This window comes from Mesoplodon bidens (genome assembly GCF_964165515.1).
Source record: "Mesoplodon bidens genome assembly, chromosome: X".
NCBI classification, from domain to species: domain Eukaryota; kingdom Metazoa; phylum Chordata; class Mammalia; order Artiodactyla; family Ziphiidae; genus Mesoplodon; species Mesoplodon bidens.
In genome coordinates, this window is record NC_138163.1 from 1,286,831 (window position 1) to 1,302,321 (window position 15,491).

Below are 15,491 nucleotides of genomic sequence, written 5' to 3' on the forward strand. Positions count from 1 at the left end.
AGGAGGATGCTACTTGGAACCCTGGCCTAGATGCTTGGCATATTCTCTTCTCGTCATGGCCTCTGACCCTACACGCTGCCCCTGGGCTTCGGAATGTTCCTGTCTCTAAATGGGGGCCTCCACGTCCTAATCCCTGGACTCCGTGAATGTGACCTTATTTGCAGAAAGGGTCTCTGCAGATATATGACAAATCTTGAGATGAGGTCCTCCTGGATTAGCTGGGTGGGTCCCAAATCCAATGACAGATATCCTTACAGGAGACAGGAGAGGAGACACAGACACAGAGGAGGAGGCGAAAGATTTGACCGGACACATCGCCCAGGAAGATATGAGTGTGGCTGACAAGGATGCTAAAAGGTGCTCAACATCATTAGTCATCAGGGAAATGCAAATCAAAACCAACGTGATACCACTTCACGCCCACCAGGAGGCCTAGAATCAAAAAGATGGACAAAAACAAGTGTTGGGGACGACATGGAAAATTGGACCCCTCATACAGTGCTGGTGCGAAGGTAGCATGATGCGACTGCTTTGGAAAACAGTTGAACATACAGTTATCACGTGACCCAGCAATTCCATTCCTAGCTATATACCCAAGAGAAAGGAAAACATCTGTCCACACAAAAACTTGCACACAGATGTTCACAGCAGCTTTATTTGTGAAGGCCAAAACCTGGAAACGACCCAAATGTCCATCAACAGGCATTGTGGTCCATCCACACAATGGAATAGTACTCAGCAATAGAAAACGAAGGATTGATATACACACGACAACCCGGATGAACTCCAAAATCATTATACTAAGAGGCCAGGCAAGAAGAGTGCATACTGCATGATTCCATTAACACAGAATTCTAGAAAAGGCAAACTAATGTGTACTGATAGAAAGGGCAGTGCTTGTGGGGATGCGGTGGGGGGAGGAAGGGGCAGGAAGGAGGGTGCACCCGGGGGGCAAGGCAACTTTCCAGGTTGATGGGCCTATGTTTACTGTCTTCATTGCTGTGATGGTTTTACAGGTGGATACCTGTCAAAACTCATCCAATTGTACAATTTAAATATGTGCAGTTTCTTGTACACCAATTATACGTCTATAAGGCTGTCAAGAAAGATGAAGAATCAGCAGCCTTCAAATCCTGGAGGGCCCCTGTGTTGTGAAGTCATGCACACACTGAGGCTAGCATAAGAGAAAATGATCTAAGTTTTCCAGATATTTCTCATAACTCCCAGGGCAAGTGGGAGTTCCCCAAAGTGCCATTTGAGGCTGCTCATGTCAAAGCATCATGAGTGGTGGGCTGCTGCCATTCATTCCCATAGGTGAACACCCAATGAGCATCAGAACTGTCTAGATGACTTTAGTGTGTACACTTGGTGGTCATCCATGTGTAAATTCACACACTCCAGCAGTTATCATCTACGTCAACTTTTATCCTCCTTGATCTCAGAATAATTCTTTCATGTTTTTAAAAAAATTGCTCCTCCTCAGGAACCAGCTAGAGACCAAACTTCTTCATCTGGCATCCCTGGTTCTCTGCCCTCTGGTTCTAATGACCTTTTACCCTATGGCTGCCCTACAGAAAGCCCTCCGCCCTTCTAGGGTTCCTGAAAGCACCACACGCTCCCTGTGCTTTACTCCAACCCACTGGAAGTCCCTCGACCTCTGCTTCCTGTCCTGAGAGTTCACCTGCTACTTATCCCTACCCTGACCTCCAGAGACGGCGTGTTAACCCTTGCTACCTAACCAGGCGTAGACTTAGCAGCCCCAACTGAAAGCCACTGTGTCCCGCCACTGAGGAAGGGAGTGAAGGTGGGGGGGTCCTGGCAGCTTCACAAAGCAGAGCAAGTCTTGAAGGCAATCTAAGCAAAGGTTCTAAGACACCATCCATGCTGTTTCAGGGTGGCTGCCCTTGGTCCCCGTGCAGCTCCACTTCAAGGGTTCCCGCCTTCCCTTTGCAGGGGCCAAGGGGTGCCCAGACATGCTCTCTCGGCTTCCCCCCCACGTCTAGGTCAGCGGCCTTTCCTGAGACCTTTCACCCAATTGCTAGCCTTTACTTTAAACCACAGTAGATGCCGTCTCCACCAGAGGGTGCCGTTCAAGGCCAACACCCAGACCTTCCTTATTTGTCTGCACCCAAAGTAAATGAATTCAGTTGGGACAGTTTAACAGTTACGTGAAGATACTGCCACGGCACTTAAACAGCTCTTGAAAAGCGTCCAAAGTTTCAAAGAGTGAATGATGTGCTTTGGGTCCAGCATCCTGCAAGTTCACCTCTGGAGCGGAAGCCCAGTCCAGAAGTGTGAAGGGGCTGGCATCCAGGGACGTTGTGGTGGTGGTGGGGCAGCCTGGAAAGCAGACAGGACATCCCCCAAGAGTCTCAGCTTTTATACTCCAGTCGTCGTCAGAAAGCAAGTGCGGGCCACCATCACAGTCCCCCACCCTGCCTGGTGGGAGCCCAATTTCACTGTAGAGGGAAAAATGCAAGCATCCTCTCCAGACACTCTCTGGCTGATTCCACGCAACACCCGTTCAGTTTCTGTTGCACATCTGATTGATGACCACATCTAAAAGAAAATGACACTCAAAACTGCATCAGAGTGAACATGTAATGATCAGGAGTGAGCTTAGATGGAGAACGGACAAACCAAAGATGCATTACTATTATAAATGTCATGTATCTGGGTAAGCATTTGGAGACCTTGGAGCCTTTCAGGGCACTCCGAGACCAGAGTGCAGGTGCCTGGCATCTCTCCCGGAAAGTCCACTTTCTGTTGAAAGCACTGGACATCACGACCCCCGCCCCCAGTATCTAGTCATTTCTGGGTGGGTCCAAGGTTAAAAAAAGGCACTCACGTTAAAAATCGACTTAGCTTACCCAGTAGAACCAATGGGATGATGCTATGTTGGGGAGGTACAACTCTTCTTTATTAAAAGTTGGTTACTGACTGGCCCATAAGAGCGAAGCTGTTCACTTCCTAGAGCGATGGAAATGGGCAGCAGTGCACATGGATCTATGCTCTTACCAGGGCCTGTCACGTAGCAATTGTTGCCCCAATCCTGGGCAGCTCCGGCTGAACAAAAAAGAGACCGGAGCCCAAGCACAAGGCCTCAGGCACCGTCCCCTGCCCTGCATGGGGACTGGTCTACTGAAGCCCTGCTGCCTGAGCAAACATTGTGGGCAACTCAAACACATGCTTCCCAGCTACCTTATCATGGATTTCAAAGCCACCACTCCTAATACTTCTTTTTCTATCGGAAAACCCAAGGTTGCAGATACTTTCCACTGCCACAAGCTAAGGCTGGAGCTGACTGTGGTCTAGAGCCTGAGTTCAATGTGCTAAGGGGGCAACACTCATTTCACAAGTATTTACTAAGTGCCAAGCTCTGGGCTCAAAGACACCGCGACACGCAGAGCACAAGGAGGCTATGAAACAAGAGCAAGTTACAACTCTGGAACTTTCCATAAGTCACAAGTGTGTACAGTCATTTTAATATATCTATATAAAACTTCTCCATCTATATAAAACTCCTCGATCTCTATCTCTGTCTGTCTCACTTCTGGAGTTGTCCTAGCAGTTGGAACTCCAAGCAGCATGCGCAGAAGGAGCCCTGTATTTCCAGGCTTTCCCACACCCTCCTGATGGTGTCTGGCCCTCCCCTGTCTGGCAGGGAAAGTGCACTCTTCTCAAAGGCCCAGTGGGGGGCCTCCATCACATCCACCTGCCCTCGAGCAGCCTGTGGCGGTGGTGAAGGGGGCTGGAAGGAGGTGGCGAGCCAACTGGGACACCGGGCTGAGAACGGCAAGCGGCAGAACTCCTGGTCCCAGCTCTGGGGACAGTGTGAGCAGGACAGGATGGAACCTGCCAGCAGCTGCCCCCCAGGCGGCACGAGGTCTCCCTGGAGAGTATCCCATGGCCTGCAGTAAAGTGCCATTTGAAGGGTCCACCCTGTCCCTATGGGGCTAAGGCCGGGGGCGGGGGAGTGAGAAGAGGGGCCAGCCCACTAACTGGTGTCAGTCCTGGGGCGGCTCCCTCTCTCCTGCCTGAGGTCTTCTCAGAGAGTTGGACAGATTCTTATTTAAGGAGTGATTACCTGACACTTCTGTATGGCAAAAATCTCTATTTTTGACTTACATTACCCCTGAAGGCAAAAATATTCAAAGCAACCGAACCTCTAATATTTTAAGAAATGTCACATGAAAGAGAGCTGAGGAGAGAGAGCCATTACGGGGCACGCTCTGTGCAAATTCCTAACCCGGCCGCTTTCCTCCTGATTGGCACCAGCCACAAGGGACGGCTGCTGCAGGGGGAGCAGCTAACTTTGGAGCTTTAGGCACTGAGGGTGGGGAGAAGGGGCAGAGAGGCCAGTGCGGCCTTTGCAGGCAGGGTCTGAAGGCAGCAGGTGGGGTGAGCCCAGGGGCTCAGGGTGCGGGGAGAAGACCAAAGGCAGCAGGGCAGCTGGTGGCAGTTGGGAGGGACCAGAGCCAAAGGGCTCCTCTCTTGGGGCGGAGAAGCGGAGAGTCTCCAGGCCTCATCCTCTCCGCAGGGCCCAGGCCAGCCATCCGGCAGAATCCCCTGAGCTCCCAGAAGATGGGGTCTGGTGCCGCTCCTCCCAGAAACAAGGTGTCCTGTGCCTTCCCGCCAAGGAGATGGCACCCTCCAGGGGCTGCCGACGCAGGCACGTGCAGTTGCCTGAGTCCTTTTTCAGACCATTTCTTGATGAATTTTAGATGATGTCACAGTCCAGCCACAGCCTCGCTGTGGAGCCCACAAATTTTGAATGCCCTCAGGTCCCTACCACTATTAAGCTATTAAAGGATTAAAGTGCTTTTCATGTCTTCTACCTGGAAATGCTAACAAGTCTTTGGGTGAAGTGAAGGCCCCCACGAGAGGAGATGGGCCACTCCTCCCTAATTCAAGGCACCCGCTCCCTCCCACCCACAGCACACAGGCCCCAGGTACAGGGGGCAAGAGCAGTTTCAGCGGCTCCAGGGAGGAATACAAATGTGCGTGCACCTTGGCGGCACACACACACCCGTGCGCACCACACAGGAGCCGGCACCGGCGCAGTGGCCCGTCTGCCTGCGGCGCACTCGGTGCTTCAATCGCAGCATCATCAACGAGCAAAGGGAGGGGGACGAGGTGGGGAAGGTGGGCCTCATTTTAAAGCCAGCCCTTCCACGGTGCACCCCGTCAGAAGGAGCTGGGGGCAGTGACGTGGGCGGAGTCTGGAGGGAGTTTCTCGTCCTCAGGGCGGGGCTCCGCAGTGGCTCTCCAGAGGGCCAGGCAGGCCGGCGCCTTTTCTGAGTTGCTCCCCTCCGAGAGCTTCCTTCCGCGGTGAGTTTTCGGCTTCCAGCCGAGCTGCGGTTTCCCTTTGGAAGCCTGGCCGCAGTGGCCGCAGGCGCTGGGCCGCAGGCTGCCGTGGGTGCGCCGGTGCTCCAGGAGGACGGAGCCGCTGCGGAACGCCCTCCTGTAGTCTTGACACTTGTAGGGTCTCTCCTCGCTGTGCACCACCTGGTGCTTGAAGAGGTTGGATCGCCGGCTGAAGGTCTTCCCGCACTCGCTGCACTCATAGGGCTTCTCGCCGCTGTGCACCCGCCGGTGCTGGCTGAGGCCCGAGCGCCCCCGGAAGGCCTTCCCACACTCCTTGCACTCGAATGGCTTCTCCCCACTGTGGATGCGCTGGTGGTGAATGAGCTGGGAGATGCCCTTGAAGGCTTTCGGGCACTGGCTGCACGTGTAGGGCTTCTCGCCGCTGTGTGTGCGCTGGTGCTCGATGAGGTTGGAGCTCCTGCTGAAGGCCTTGCTGCACACACTGCATGTGTAGGGCCGCTCGCCGCTGTGGATGCGCTGGTGCTCAAGGAGCGCGAAGCTGCGCCGGAAGAGTTTCCCGCACTCGCCACACTCGTAGGGCTTCTCACCACTGTGGATGATCTGGTGCTTGATGAGGTTGGAGCTCCGTGTGAAAGTCTTCCCGCACTCGCCGCACGCATAGGGCTTCTCACCGCTGTGGATGCGCTGGTGCTCCAGGAGCGCGAAGCTGCGCCGGAAGAGTTTCCCGCACTCACCGCACTCATAGGGCTTCTCGCCACTGTGGATGATCCGGTGCTTGATGAGGTTGGAGCTCCGGCTGAAGGATTTGCCACACTGCTGACACAGGAACTGTTTCTCTGCACCTTTGGAACCCTGCTGCCTTAGAACCAAATCCTGCCTACCTCTGCAACTACTTCTCTGTATCTCTCTTTCCTCACCTGGCGAGCTGCCTTGGCCTTTCTCCCTGGGAGGCTCACCCCTGCTGAAACCTGTCTGTGGACAATAAGCATGTTTCCGTCTGTGCTCAAGTGTTTCCTCTGACGGCCCGGCTACCTGGCCCTTGTTGCCACCCTGAAGGTCAGCCCCTGCGAGTTCTTCTGGACAATTTTTCTTCTTTGAAATTATCGGTTTGCTCTTCATCCTGTCACCTGTAAAGACAGAGAGCACCAACCAGTGTCACTCCCTCCCTGGGTCTCTATTTAGCTTTGTTCTTCACCCTCACCCTCACCAAGGCTGAGAAGAGCTGAATCAGGAGTTGAGGACGAGGGAGAAGAAGCAAGATAACCGTCAGCAGACAGGAGGGCAAGAGGGGAGGAGATGGCAACAAGCTGGAAATGTCAGAGCTGGTGTGAGACAGGGGACTCCATGACAGATTTAAATCTGCCACGAAAGAGAATGTCCCACCCAAAGTGGCTATGCCACTCTCCATCAGCCGCTGCTCTTTGCCAATGACTTAGGCAAGCCGACAAAGTGGCCCTCACTCACCTGCCTGCATCCCTGAGGTGGTCCCCATCCTGTGGACGTCTGCTACCCAGGGCCCCTCTCCTTGCTCTAGCCGGGAGACCAGGTGAGGCTTGGAGGATGAAAACCCTGTCCATGGAAAGGAAGCAGGTTAGTCACTCCTGGACTCAGTCCAGCATTAGTATCTTCAGGAACAGAGAATGAAGAACTCTCTAGAAAGTGCCACTGGGAAGGTCCAGAGAAACAGCAGAGTCCCTCTAAGGAAGCAAGGCGCTCTGAGTGTACAGGGGCCAGGCATGCACGGTGAATCTTAAGTAGGTGGTGATTCAGCCCAAGAGGATAATGATGTTATTATTTGGCCTGCAGGACGGGCTGGCTTGTGGGAAATGGGGGATCAGTGTGGAGACCCTGAAGGACGAACAGAGAGTTGGAGCAAGGCCTCAGGGAGTATCAAGAAGCAGACAGAGCTGAAGGGCTGCCTGTGTCCTGAAAGCCAAAGCCCCCTGTTTCACCATCAAACACAGCAGATGTCTCTGTTCCTTATGCCAGACTCCACTGAGGAATCCACAACTTCCCTGGGGAACCCCAGATCTGCCTGATAAGGGTCAAAAACAACCAAGGGGGGCCTCCCTGGTGGCGCAGTGGTTGAGAGTCCGCCTGCCGATGCAGGGGATGCGGGTTCGTGCCCCGGTCTGGGAGGATCCCATGTGCCGCGGAGCGGCTGGGCCCGTGGGCCGTGGCTGCTGAGCCTGCGCGTCCGGAGCCTGTGCTCCGCAGCGGGAGAGGCCACAACAGTGAGAGGCCCGCATACCGCAAAAAGAAAAAAAAAAAAAAAAAAAAAAAACAACCAAGGGGAAGAAGCTAGTCTCCTTCTGTGGGGTTAGATGACTGAGGTGGAATCTGTAGAGTCTAAAAGAAGAAACAGAACAAAAGGATCTCTTGCAACCCCGAAGGCAGGGGCGCAGTGGGGGAGCCTGCCCCAGCTCTTTCCCGATTTCTCCAAGTCCTGGGCCTCTACGTCCTGGGCTCTATGTGGCCTGATGCAAGGAACAGATGCTTGAAAACCCTAGAACATGAAGCGAATGTAAAAGGCAACCTTGGTAAAAATGAAATAAGTATACATTAATGTATATAAATATTCAAGACTAATTTGCATCTATCTTTTGGGTAGAAGAGATTTAGTTAACTCGTGATTTTATATCAAAATAAGTTTGACGGGGGCACATTTACCTAAAACACCTACAAGCCCAAACCATTTAGCTAAACACTGTGCCACTGAGGTAAAAGTTGGGCATCAATGGATTACTGACCTGATGGGGAAATGCATGTATTCTTGGACTCACAGTAACCAACTAGCAAAGAAGCTCAGAAATAAACAGTTCAGACACAGGGTGGGAGCCTGGCTGTGTGTGAGGTCCTTACCCAGTGACACCAAGTGGCGGTAGTTCTCCAGCATCACTCGCTTGTAGAGCATCCTTTGTCTGAGATCCAGAAGCTTCCATTCTGTCTTGGTGAAGTACAGAGACACGTCCTCAAAAGATACCGGCACCTAAAACAACCCATTGCTGTGGCTTCAGGGGAATTCACCTCCGTGGGCCCCAGGATGAGCTGGCAGCAACTAAACATGGGGCGGGGGGGGGCCCTGGAGAGCTCGGCAATAGCTGTGAGGATGGGACAGGAGGAAGCGGCGGAGAGAGGCTGTTGGGGGAGATGCCACCCACAGTCAGGGAGCCCCACTCACCTTGCGTCTGGCCATCAGGAGCATGGCTGCCATCGCAGGGGCGCAGAGACGCTAATGTGGAGAGAGCCAGATGTGAGCTGAGCCCATGCGCTGAGTGTGACCTTGTCCAGATAGGGTCCCAATCAGAGCTGCTGGGGGATAGGACTTCAGCATATCTTTTGGTGGGGGGGACATAATTCAACCCGTAACACTTTCTCAAACTGAGCTTCTGTCCCCTCTCTTCACCAGACAAGGATTCCATCTCCTGGTGCTGGGCCTGCCTAGCCAGGCTTTCAAGGGAGTGTGTTTCTTCTTTTCTTTTTCTCATTTCCTTCCTCTCTCAGCCCTCCTTCCACGTGGCCAGCACCCCAATCCTGACTTTCTAGCCATCCCTGGAAGCCCCTCTGCCGCCCCCTTGCCTCCTGAGGTCAGGGTTCTTAAAGAAAAACTCCAGGGGGAGGGTGATAGTGGTGGGATGAATTAGGAGTTTAGGATTGAAATATATACACTACTGTGTATAAAATAGAGAACTAATAAGAACCTGTTGTATAAAAAATTAAATTAAATTAAATTAAAAAAACAACAACAAGAAAAACTCCAAACACACATACCTCCTTCACCTGCAAACAGACTTGCTCTCAAGGAAAGAGAAAGACCAAGCTAGTGGGATGCAAGAGGGAGCCACCCCCCCATCACTGGGGGAGGGATAGCGTTCAGGTCGAGAGTTGCAGGCTGGGGGTGAATAAAGAGAGTAGCTGGCCAATGACATGGCCCATACCCAGCCCTGAGAGGGGCCCTAGCTGGGTGGTCATGGTGCTGAAAATTGGAGCGGGGTGAGGGGGTGGGAGGGGCAGAAGGTGAGGCTGCCTGGGGCCCACGCTAAGGCAGGAAGAGCGTGTCACCAGCTAAGTGGACAGAACCAGACTTCTCCACATCAGCCCTCAATGCCAGAAGACAGTGGGGCAAAAGAAAGTTTGCTCCAAGGATATGTCTACCCAACTGGCAGCCACAACACGGGAGTCGTGGGTGGAGGAGTGGAGGAGACAGGCAGTGGTGGGGGGGGAGTGGGTGTCACAGCCTGTTTTTGCCCCAGGAGAGAGGGCAAGGGGATGGGGTCCTCAGAGCAAGTTAAATGGCCCCAAATTCCCTTATCACCTGTGATGAGCTGTCAGTTAACACTGGCCCAGAATAAATAAATGAATGCATGTCTGATGGAGAAGTTTATACTAATCAGAGAGAAAGAATCTCTTAAGGTGGAATGGATGCCAAAACCGTTAGGTGGAGCCTGAGGGGGAAGGGTTGGCCACATGATGTCTTCCCCGTTTACTGCTGGTCACAAGAGAGGAAGCGAACCTAATGGTGGGACAGAAGTGGGATGTCCCCTTGGTGGGGATGCCCAGGAGGGCTCTTGCCAAAGCTTGACCTGATTCTAATGCAGCCTTGGACCCAGCATCCAGTTTACAGAGGACCTTAGGGACAGAGGGACCAGTTAAAGGCACCACAAGGGAGGCGTCCAATGCAGAAGGTGGGCTGTTCCCTGGTCTCCTCTTCAAATCAGTGTCACGGGGGAAAGAGGAGGCTGGGTAGGGAGATTGTTCTGGATGAAAAGAGAGTTAAGGGGCCAACAGCCAAGTGCAATGGGAGTCTTTCATGAGATGCTGGCGTGAACAAAAGAGGAGTCAAAGGCATTGTGAAGAATGGAGGGTGAGTGCGGGGCCACTGCTACCCATGTGTTGGATGGATAGTGGCACCAGGTCATGGAAGAAAACGTCCGTTTCAAGAGACACATCGCACCATTTGGGGAGAAAAGGGCATGTGAAGTGACTTTAAAGTGCTTCAACAAATACAAAAGACAGAAGGAAAGAGAGGGAGGGAGGGAGGAAGAGAGCGAGAGAGCGAGAGAGGGAGAGAGAGGTGGCGGGGGACCCAAGCAAATAAGGCAAGCTGGAGCTGGAGGCCACTGCTAACTCTGGGAGGTGGGTACGCGGGCTTGGTTAGACTATTCTCTCTACTTGTCTGTTTGCTTGACAGTGTTCAGAGTTAAAAGGGAAAATAGTCTAGTGGTCCTTCAGTAAGTAAACAGAGTTATCATCTGACCCAGCAATTCCGCTCCTGGGTATATGCTCAAAAGAATCGAAAATGGTGTTCTCACAAAAATGTCCACCCATGTGAATTAACTGCAGCACAATTCACAATCACCCAAAGGTGGAAACAACCCAAACGTCCATCAACAGAAGAGTAGATAACAAACCATGGTCTAGACACACGATGGAATACTATTTGGCCCCAAAGAGGGATGAAATACTGATCCACGCTACCATGTGGATGAACCTAGTGTCACGATGCTAAGTGAAAAAAGCCAGACACAGGCACAAAAGGCCACATACTGCATGATTCTATTTATGTGATGTAATATAATATTTCACAAGAGCTTTCTTGACCTAGTTTTGAAGTTACGACTAGAAACTCTTTCTCCTTGACCTTCGCAAGCAGTTTGCTAAGCTGGCGAAGTTTCCCACCCCACCTACCTCCCATATCAAAGGCCCTCTCTCCAGGGCCACTAAACCCATGCCCCAAACCCTCCTTATCGGGGTCTCACACTCGGTGGCCAGGTACCAGACAACCAGGGACAGCTCCTACGCACTGGAGCCTGCGAAACCCTTCAAACTGGCCACTGCCCAGGGACCCCAAGGACACTAGCTACCCTTACCCAGGTGCACCATCCCTTGTGGCAGTCGTCCCTCCTTCTGACTGTCATGTCTCCAGAGTGCCACTGTCCTGTGGCTTGCTATAAAAAAAACCCTGTAAATCTTATAAAACATATGACATGTCCAGAGAGTCCTAGGTAAATCCAGAGAGTCAGAGAGCAGATCTGGGTGCCAGGGGCTGGGATTGGGTGGGGTGGGGGGGTGACTGCTTCATGAAGACAGGGTTTCTTTTTGGCGTGATAAAAATATTTTGGAGGCCGATGGTGGTGATGGCTGCACAAAGTTGCAAATATACTTAATGTCGCTGTCAAGTGGTCATCCTTTTGTCCACAGGCCAGACATGTTTCATTGGGACACACCACCAGTCACAGGGGGACCTGCACCAGCTAAAGGTGTGCGGAGGGAAGAATACTGATAATAGCAAGGGTTTTCAGACTAGCATCAAATTGTTTTGAAACACATCACAAGCTTGTTTTTTCTCTATCACGACTCTACTGCCAGGTCACCATCCATTTTGAAAAATACAGAAAAGCTGAAAAGAAGAGGTGTTATTCTGTAATCCCCCATTCCAAGACACGCTGTAGTGTAAGCCCCCAAGAGAGAAGACGCGTGAGCTGTGACTGCTGAGAGAAACGCCACGGACAGGGTTCGCCTGTAGACGGAGACCAACGCTCAAGTTCAGCACCACGAAGCACATTGGAGGAGTCAGCTAGCGAGGCGCTCACGCACAGCAGCGTCTATCCTTGAGACCTAATGCCCCAAAGACAGCATAATTTCAAATCCTGGAAAGAGACGCGACAAGCCCTGTCCTCACAGACCCTAATGCCCGATCCCCCCCGGCTGGTAACGGGGAGACACTCCCAAGCAGGAATGGAAGGAAGGATATGGAAGGAGCTTGTGGAACTGGAGAGTGGCTGGGACCCTTTCACGTCGGTGGGCCTCCAGAGCGGAGGAGAAGCTGGAGGATGATTCTAGGCCCTGACCCTCAGATTTCCCTGAAGTAGGACACCGGGCACGCAGGTGAGGGTCCCTCAGATAGCAGCACTTGGGGCAAGAAGCTGGGAAGGCCCCGGGAGCCAGGGTAACTGGGTGCTCCCCCCACACCGGTCCGCCCCACGGAGGGGAGCAGGCTCCCAGGCCGCTCGCTGAGCCCAGCCGAAGTAAAGCCAAGTGTACGCGGAGGAGGCGGCGGGATGGGGAGAGCCTGAAACGACGTGGCCCCCAAAGGGAGAAGAAGCCAGTGGGCTTCAGCGTTGATGTCTTTGGAAGACCACGAGATGGGGCTATTTCCCCAGAAAAAGAAAACGGCAAACAAACAAACAAACAAACAACAACAGGAAAGGCATTCATCAATCCCACTGAGGCCGGATCAGGAATTGGGGCTTTCTCATCCGCGAGGAGGGACAGACAGGGCCACTAGGGTTGGGCTTCCTTCTTCCTGCTGCAACTTCCTCTGGTGTTTGGTACCTCAAGACCCCAACTGCCTCCTCTCAGCCCCACGCAGCATTCCCTGAGACCTGTGTCACCTGCCACCCACCTGGTGGAAAGGCCGGAGGCCCCGGGCCGTGGGGGCCCCAGCCTCAGCCCGGAGCAGAGATCCAGCCTGGGAGCTGCCCCAGGTCAGCCCAGGGCCATCCCTGCTGCCCGGCCAAGCAAAGCCCTCTGAGGAGCAACTCTGCAACCCGTGTCTCCAGGCCCTGCCCTTCCGGGGGGGCAGAGGCTGACCCAGACAGAAAGAGGCCACCTGCTACCAGCCCTTCCTGGGGTGCCCACCTCCTGACCTTGCCCTCCTCTGCGCTCCCTGCTCCGGCCACGCACCAGGCCACTCCTGCCTTTGCATTGGCTGTTCCCTCTGCCCACAATGCTCTCTCACCTCCTTCAAGTTTTTCGGAAATGTTGCCTTCTAACCACACTACTTAAACTCGCAGCCCGACCGCTCACCTCCCTTCCCTTGCTCCATTTTTCCCCCGCGGCACTAATCACTGGTTAACGTACTCTGTAATTCTTAATTTGAAACGTTGACTCTTTATTGCCTGTGTCCTGCCACTAGAATTGGACCCCCAAGCAGGGCTTTGCGGTTTTGTTCCCTGAGGATATATCTGCAGTGCCCGCAGCCCGGCCCGCAGGCGTGCTTCGCAGCTGTCTGTTGGACGGGAGGGCTGCCACAGCTGGCCCTGCACGGCAGCCCCGCACACTTTCCCACTCGGCCAGCTCAGCTCTTGCTCTTGCGGTCCTTCCGTCCGGCCCCTGGCTTCCTCTTCTTGTACCCTCCCCGCCAACACTCCACCCACCAAGGGGCACAAACTCCCAACCCTGAGAGCCGCAGGCGCACGTCCGGACACCCTCAGGGCCCATGCCTGCGGGACGGTTCGCCAGGTGCCCCTGGGCAGGAGCGCCGCGACCTCACGCAGAGGCGCAAAATCCAAACTTACCAGGCAGCCTGGCGTCGGGATGCTCTCCTGCCAGCCCCAGAATCAGCGGCGAACCGCAGTCAGAGGAGAGAAACTGGGAAACACGGGCTTCCCTTCCCCGGCGGGCGAAGGGGGCGGCCCCAAGGGCCGGCTGGCAGCTCTCCGCGCTCGCGCTCGCCACTTCCTAGGGTGTCCCTCGGCCACCTGCCGAGAGGGGGCTCGCGGGCCTCTGGGCTGTCCTTCCCTCCTCCCCCTGCCCCAGCCTCCGGGCAGGCCCGAGGCCAAGGCCGCCGCCTCCGAGAAGCCCTCCGGGGCAGCGTCCGCTGGAGGCGGCGGGGCTCCTGGCAGCGTCTTGACCTCGCAGCTGGGCGCCACTCGGGAGGCGCGTTCTGAGCGGCCGTCCGTCAGCCCAGCGCGGACGAGCGGGACCGAGGCATGGGCAGGGCCAGGGCGGCGGCGGCGTGGGAACGGGGCGCGGGGGTGGGGTGGGGTGGGGGCACGGAGCATGCGCGGCGCGGCGGGAGGAAGGGACAGCCCCGTGCCCGCCCCGGCGCGCCCCATGGGGGTTCTGGCCTGGCTCACTGCGTACCCGGGGGCACTTCCGCTTTCAGTCTGGGCTGCTTCAAGGGCTCAGGGTCGCAGTGGTCCGTCCACCGCAGTCCCCCAAGGGGACAGGGGAGGGGCAGTGTTGGCTGTGCACCTCCCACGTCTCAGACTCTGGGGCTTTACTTTACGTCCATCTATCCATCTGGGACCCACGGGATCCCTGCGGGGTAGTCAGGACCAAGTGGCCCAGTCGTGGCACACCAATAAGGGACCAGCCCACTTGAGTCAGGAGGGCAAACATAAGAAAGTGAGGGCAGTGAGAGGGCATTCGGGGAAGAGCGGTGTGCAGACAGATGGAGAAGGAGTACTGAAGAGCTACTGGGTGCACTGGTCTTTCCCTTGGTCCCCCCATGTGACCGTCAAACCGGGCCACAGGGTAGGCATTGGGGTCTGCATTTTCCCACAGGACTGGGGTTGGAATCCAGGGCTGACTGTGCGCATGCGTGCCATTGACAGTGATGAGTTCTTCCCAAAGTCAGGAATGGGAAAAAGACTGTGGATGAAAAGCAACAAGGAAAAACAGCCGGATGGCATGTTCTGTCCATCCCTGCCCTGGCTGTCGGGAATTGAGCACAAGGTGGGTACCTTTCCTTACATAACCAGAGCTCAGGCATCTTCTTCTCTTCAAATGGGCCCTGGCCAGGAGAGTGCAGGCCTGCAGTGAGAAGCTGCCCCCATGCTGATGCTCCAGGACAGCAGCTGCCCGCCCCTGGCTTATAGGGGAGAAGCTGGGATCCCCACTCAGGGTGCTTCTGGCCTCAGGGAGCAGGGTTCTCAGGGGGCCAAATGCAGCACAGTTTCAGGGGCCCTCCCCTGGGGCAGAGGCAGGGAGGTCCCCTGTGGCCCTTGGTTGTGGGCTCTGATGCCCAATCTTGTCCTCTCGCCAGGAGTCTGGCTAGACAGGCCTGGTCCTGAGCTCTAGAGGTGTAATGGGGTGAACGATAGCCCCTCCAAAGATATGTGCACGCCCTAACTCCCAGAACCTGTGAATGTGAGTTTTCCGGGAAAAAACTCTTTGTCAATGTGATGAAATTAAGAAGCTCAACATGAGATCATTCTGGATGATACAGGTGAGCCTTAAATCCAATGACAAGTGTCTCTTATAAGAGACAGAAGCGGAGAGACACAGACACAGAGGAGAAGCCACTTGAAGACAAAAGCAGAGACTGGGGGGATGTGGCCACAAGCCCACGGTAAGGCAGCTCCTGTGGCTTTGGGCAATTATTAGAGAGCCTTGGCATCCAGCCTTCACGGAAGGAGGGAGTGAGGGCCTGAGGC

General features: G+C 54.6%; 1 protein-coding gene across 2 annotated transcripts; it reads right to left on the reverse strand.

Moving 5' to 3' along the window:
- Positions 1–628: 628 nt before the first annotated feature.
- Positions 629–14,046, reverse strand: ZFP92 (ZFP92 zinc finger protein). 2 transcript variants are annotated; one of them, XM_081223160.1, is made up of 5 exons: positions 13,629–14,046; positions 8,510–8,560; positions 8,191–8,317; positions 6,793–6,897; positions 629–6,455 (listed from the first exon to the last, which is right to left on the reverse strand). In XM_081223160.1, the coding sequence occupies exons 2-5, from the start codon at positions 8,540–8,542 to the stop codon at positions 5,188–5,190; spliced, it is 1,533 nt and encodes a 510-aa protein (XP_081079286.1). In that variant the 5' UTR covers positions 8,543–8,560; positions 13,629–14,046; the 3' UTR covers positions 629–5,187. The 2 variants fall into 2 exon arrangements, with proteins under 2 accessions (XP_081079286.1, XP_081079285.1); XM_081223159.1 differs by having other exon boundaries at positions 8,510–8,640.
- Positions 14,047–15,491: the final 1,445 nt, after the last annotated feature.